The sequence below is a fragment of the Sinocyclocheilus rhinocerous genome, unplaced genomic scaffold (assembly GCF_001515625.1).
Source record: "Sinocyclocheilus rhinocerous isolate Xijiao unplaced genomic scaffold, SAMN03320098_v1.1 scaffold962, whole genome shotgun sequence".
NCBI lineage: Eukaryota > Metazoa > Chordata > Actinopteri > Cypriniformes > Cyprinidae > Sinocyclocheilus > Sinocyclocheilus rhinocerous.
The window spans coordinates 225,055-231,341 of NW_015656169.1; the positions used below are offsets into that span (position 1 = coordinate 225,055).

The window sequence follows — 6,287 nt, forward strand, 5'->3', positions numbered from 1 at the left end:
CATGCACCTCTGGAATATCTACTACTATATAATACAGCATTCTGGGCAGAAAAAAGATAGCATTTTTTATGAAGTAATACAAAACAGTATTTGTTGTGTTTGTTATTTAAGTAATAATTCCTGCATCTAAAGGTTTTTTATATGACCAAAAAAACCTCTTTGTTTTAGGATCTACACATTTAAACCCCCTTCAAATACATTGGTCATTGATTGAAGTGTTACCTGTCTGTGAGGGGGGTGATGACCAGACGACCAGAGTTGCCTAGGTACTCGTAGCCATAGCGGAAGTGGGTATTAGTCTGTTTGATGATGCAGTCGTCCACATCCTACACACACAGACAGAGACATTTAGAGGCTTTTGGCGATCACCTTCTCCCTATTCTATATGTTTTCTCCATCCCACTATCTTATCTCCCCCCTAACCTTGTCCCAGTACAGGCGGAGTTGGCACAGCCAGTCAAAGGCACTGACATCACAACAGCCTGCTTTGGCCAGTTTGCTGATGACATCACGGGCATGGACCTCAACGGTGACCAGGGCGACGATCTTCAAGCGTAGAATCTTTGATAAGTTCCCTCGTATGGCTTCAGAGTACTGACTTAGCATGGACACCTGGGTAACACAATGCAAACACTGATTATTAGAAGACAGACACACTCAGACACAACGCAAACTAATTTTATGGATCAGGGGTTCCAGGTCAAACCTAACCATAGTTACTCCAAACATAGTCAGTAAACATCAGCTGAGACGTGTAATGTAAATGTAAATTAACAACAAAAAAATCCCCACCTTCCTAAAGCCCTAGAAGCCATGCTCTGAGACTAAATCTCAACTCTCAAAGGCACAGAGACAGGCCTGAGCCATTCTCAGTGTCTCACTGGCTTTGGCTTATAAGATGTGATTGGATTAAATTCATTTGAGCTGCCGTCCTTAATTAACTTGTGTATCTAGTGCATCCTGTGCTCCAAGTACAAATGCACATGAAATGAATAACTCATTTTCAATAAAGGGTTTGAGTGAAGTCAGCAGTGTATGTGGAGTTCATCCACTAGTTATTAACAGAATCGCATTGAATCAGTGCCCGCAGAACTCCACAGAGAGCTCTGCAGATTTCTGCAGAATCAGAACACCTGTCATTCCTAAAATTCTACAAATCCCCCACTGCTAACATGGTTGTTAATTAAATATTTGGGCTAATTTTATTTTGCTTTCAGCTACTAACAAGAGTGTAGTACTCTCAGCTTAATTTAACGCCATGTTGTAATCCATTCCACAGAATCCCACCTATTTCTACCTAGATCGACACAGAAAATGGGGGAAAATCTGCAGATTCTGTCTAGATGCAGTTATTAGCAAAAATAAAGACTGTTCACACCACATCCAATGTAAAAAAAAATTTAAATGAAAATAAAAAGAAATATAATTTTCTAACACTTTTCCATCCGTCACTGGTGGGACAAAAAGGTAATTGTTGGACTCAACAAACCTTTACTGTGCCTAACTATTTTTCCCAGGAGGACAACGGAAGCACAATTCAACATAATTCATAAATTGCCCTTTTTGGTGTTTAAACTGGTGACCTTTAGATCACTGTCCCAAATCTGTAACTGCCAAGTTCCTCTCACCTGTTTCTTTTTTAGTGATTTAAGAGCAGCCTTATCTGCTCTCTCTTTGCTGGTCATGAGTGCTCTGGTGACGTCTGTGGTCCACTGGATTTGACTGGCTGTGATCAACATCTGTTAAGACAAGCGAAGAACTTTGAAGTGGAATTACTGCATTCACACAGATACAGAAAGGCACACAGACATACACACACTCACCTGTCCAGGCCAGTCTCGTACCCATTTGCCCCTCTTCCCTGGCATCTTTTTGAGAGCCATCGAGCAGTTCTTCAGACAGTCCTTTAGAGTCCAACGCATGGTTCGCTCGACATCACACAACCATGCCTACACATACAAGATGAAAAGCTCAATGGATAGTGCATTTGTCAACAAAGACTGTGTTGGACTTTATGTTGGAAACACACCTCCACTGGCCCCTCCAGAAGGACAGGATGAGTGAAGTCAACAAACTCCCCATCAGCTGAGAACATCCCACTTGCCTCCGACTTGTTGTTATTGATCCCAACCTACATATACACAAGCAGAACATTTAAACTAATGCGCAAGCTTAACCCTATACATTTCCAAAAAAAACACACATATATATATATATATATATATATATATATATATATGTAAATAACATGACATGAAGTATAAGATTTTGGTGCATATGTACTTTGTTGATGCGGAGACTTTTGATGTTGTCAAAGCACTTCTTGAGGTGTGGCTGCACAGCTTCAGGGTTGCGTGACTGGCCCAGGATCTCCAGAAGGTCATCGTTAGACAGAAAGTAAAACCGAGGAAAGATTTGCCGTTTGGTCTCCAGGTACATGTCCAGAGACTTCTGAATCACCTCTAACTTAGTGTTCATTTCTGAGAGCTTCTCTAGAAGACCTGAAACAACAGAAAAAAAGGATATGTCTTTTATTGACATTTTTCTGTCTTCCTATTCAAAAGTGTAATACTTTTTTTTTTTTTTTACAGTAGAACTGGTTATATATCATCTCAATCTCAGAGGGTACTTCAAGTACAAAAAAGTCCCTGCAGTCCAGTAATGAGAATCACCACTGAGAATGATAAAAGTTGCAAAAAAAAAAAAAAAGGGAAATTACTGAATGAATTATGTTTGTGCTTAATTGTCATTAAAATAATTCTGCAATGCAAAAAAATCGTAATAGTTAACAGACCTCAGTTTTTAATGCAAAATAGATTTTTTTTTTCAGGTGAAATGTAACCTGGACACGTTTCATCCATCTGTCCAGGGTGTTGCCAAGATTTCTGCCAAGTGAACTGACCTGCTCCAGTAAACGCTTTTTACAGTCGCTGAGGGTGGTGAATTCCAGAACCACCTTTCATTACCTGGATGGTGTGTTCCTCTGAGAGCATTTTTGTCCTTGTTGAGTCGGTCCATGATGATCTTCCAACTGGAGTTGACGTCATCAAATTCAGCTGTCTCACGAACCAACTGCTTACGTATGTCATCTGCCAGAAAGATATTCTAAACAAAGAAAAAAATCAAAGGATGTGGTAGTGGACGACCAAAATGAAGAATCGCACAGAAGGGAAGATAAAACTGTTTGGTGCTTGGTTGGAGCCATCACAGGTGCGTTTACAAACACTCATACGCACAGGAAATCCAGGCTGACAGCCACTGTTTACTCTCCTCATCAGCTACGAGAGAACAGATGTGTGACTCTGAACTCCGCTATGTGTGTGTCTGTGAGACTCTAATCTTTTACAGTGAGTTTGTGCATCACATGTAGAGAGCGGACTCCACTGTGATCTAGCACAGTGGATTGTGACTGGTGTTTATTAAGAACGAGCAGGGTGTGAGGAAGGTCAGGAGTGTGTTGTGTACAGCATATGCCTGGATAATGTAACCACAGACTTTTAAAGCATAAGAGAAGCATATGGTTGAGTAATGTGCTGTATAAAACTGTAGGAATTGCTGTGTGCGTACCTCTAGATACATCCACTGTCTTTGTACAGTGAGGATCATTTCGATGACTTCCAGCACCAGAGACAGACTACGTTCCCAGTGATCAACTTCCTTTTCAAATGCTTTGACGAAACGAGATGCTTTCATTACAGAGAGTGTAACCTGGTTATCCTCCAGAGCCTGGAACACTTCATCTGTTCCCCTGAGCACACACACAAACACGCACACAGTTTAGAAGATACATTTGTAATAACATCTCATAGACCAGTGGTTCTTAACCAGTGGGCCGGGACCCACTAGGGGGCCTCATAACACTCCCAATGCTGAAAAATGCCAAAAAACGATTTTAAAATGAGCTAAAACAGCTAAAATTCCAAACAAAAAAAATCCAACAAAATCGTTTATTATGCCATTTTGAAAATGCCTAATTTGAGTGGAAGCAGAAACTCACTGTTTTTGTAACTTGACAGTTACAGTTTAAGCGCAATAAGACATGAAAGAGAACTTAGTTTAGTACTCACATGCCATGTGACAGATGCTTTCTGTGCGCGTGCTTCGGATGTGTGCGCTCAGAAAACCGTCTATCCGAAGTTTAAACTAATATATTTTAAAACGCATGATTTCAGCACAATAGACATGATAATAAAAATCAAACAGAGTATCTCTCTATCTGAGGTAGTGTTACGAATCCTGTCCATGGACTTCCGTCCGATCGCCACCAGAGGTCACTCGTCCATCATATTGACTCAATCACTACACAGACTGTTACATATGTTACGAATCCTGTCCATGGACTTCCGACCGATCGCCACCAGAGGTCACTCGTAGGGCTGTGCGATATGGACAAAAAAAAACTATCGCGATTTCTTTGATCGATATTGCGATTTCGATTTTAATCACAATTTTGACACACACAGACATGCTTTACAGTCATTAATGCATTCAGAGTGAATTTGAAACATATTTCCAAAAGAAAACCAATTAAACCTTTATCAAAAAGCTGTAACATGTCTCTAGAACAGACATAAGGCAAAATAATCACTAAGTAAAGGTGTAACAAGCGGGCTGGACTCCGCTTTGTCCATGGTGAAAGTTGATGTAGTTTCGCTTTCACAACGAAGCACACAGCGTCTTCACGACATGGCTGCAGTGTCAACAATACTACAGCGAGAATAAAAGTTACGCTTTCTTTCTTTGCGTGAACATTTGGGCGGTGTTATGCAAATCTTCCCACATCGTGACGTAGGTATGTGGGGGCGTGTTAGAACGAGCCGTTTTAGGGGGGTGTGGCTGACTCTTAACTTTTATAAAGAATATCTCTTTGGATTTGAGACTTTAGTCTTTGCAACTTTACAGATCTTCTTTATGCACCAAGAGCTTGTAACACTCCAAAGAGAAAGGAAAAATTGAAATCGCATCATATGACCCCTTTAAATTAGAATTGAATTAAATTAGAAAGGATAAGTGTCTGTGACCCGTTAAAAATACTAACATTTGTTTTGCAGGGATTCATTTTCTCAACACAAGATCAACATGCTCCTGAACACTAATAGTTTCTATTACTTTCATTCTTTCTCATTCACTTTGAGTGGCTGGACATTTTTGACCGGGAGCACCACGGGTGTGACTTTGTGCCATTTTGTACAAAATGGAAGCATTTAGGGGCAGGCTCCCTGGTTGGACATTGGAGTGCACTACTGTGATAAACAGTGTAGGTTTTCATCAGATTTTGTTTGATATTGTGAAAATTGTTCATGGGTAGTGCTTTTTTCGCTCGGAGGGTGAGGTGCCTACTCTCGGATGGATGGGGCCTGCGATTGATTGGAGGCAAGTATGAGTGCAGAGCTAGTCCTGAATGGAGGAAAAGAGTTTGACAGAGACATTGAATCCAATGTTTGGTGATGGTGTAGCATGGTGAGTGATTTGTGGGCAGTTTTTTGAGGCCGGGTCGTGTTTGCCTGGGAGCACCGCGGGTGTGACTTTGTGCCATTTTGTACAAAATGGAAGCATTTAGAGGCAGGCTCCCTGGTTGGGCATTGAAGTACACTGGTGTGATGGACAGTGTAGATTTTCATCATTTTTATTTAATATTGTGAAAATTGTTCATGGGTGGTGCTTTTTTCGCTCAAAGGGTGGGGTGCCTACTCTCGGATGGATGGGGCCTGCGATTGATTGGAGGCAAATGTGGGTGCAGGACCGGTCCTAAATGAGAGAAGGGAATTTGACGGAGACATTGAGTCCAATATTTGGTGATAGTGTGGCGTAATGAGTGATTTATGGGCATTTTTTTGAAGCCGGGTCATTCAAAAAAGTATGAAAATTATCAACAAATTTTTTAGAAGTATTTATACCCTTTGTGGACAAAGTCACTAAATTTCAGTCCAATGCGATAACATTAACTAGTATTTTCGGGAAAAAGAAAATCTTCACCGGGCAAAAAGGACCCGAACACCACATGAGGGTTAAACAAATCAATTTTGCTTGGTTGGAACAGCAGCTATGCTAATTATGTCTCTATTTGTTTCTCTGTTTTTGCCACGGGATGTAACTAGGATTTACACAAGCTTCAGTCTGGATCCAGAACACCTGAGAAGAGATGATGCTAACCCCTCAGAGGACCTCAAATGATGCCAACCCTGAAACAACATACAGAACTACCACATTTTGCTATAAGTTTCATTGCATCATATAATAATTGCTGTTAAAGGGATAGTTCACCCAAAAATGAAAATTGGTTGTTT

General features: G+C 40.7%; 1 protein-coding gene across 1 annotated transcript in view; it reads right to left on the reverse strand.

The window, feature by feature from the left end:
* LOC107719783 (dynein, axonemal, heavy chain 2) overlaps nucleotides 1-6,287 on the reverse strand; it is a 138,668-nt gene that overhangs the window by 84,139 nt on the left and 48,242 nt on the right. Inside the window, exons 22-29 of the mRNA XM_016527297.1 lie at nucleotides 3,568-3,748; nucleotides 2,967-3,105; nucleotides 2,284-2,501; nucleotides 2,030-2,131; nucleotides 1,824-1,949; nucleotides 1,629-1,739; nucleotides 424-612; nucleotides 223-326 (exon numbers count right to left, since the gene is read on the reverse strand). Of these exons, the coding sequence (XP_016382783.1) occupies nucleotides 223-326; nucleotides 424-612; nucleotides 1,629-1,739; nucleotides 1,824-1,949; nucleotides 2,030-2,131; nucleotides 2,284-2,501; nucleotides 2,967-3,105; nucleotides 3,568-3,748 (1,170 nt within the window). The remainder of the gene's footprint in view (nucleotides 1-222; nucleotides 327-423; nucleotides 613-1,628; nucleotides 1,740-1,823; nucleotides 1,950-2,029; nucleotides 2,132-2,283; nucleotides 2,502-2,966; nucleotides 3,106-3,567; nucleotides 3,749-6,287) is intronic.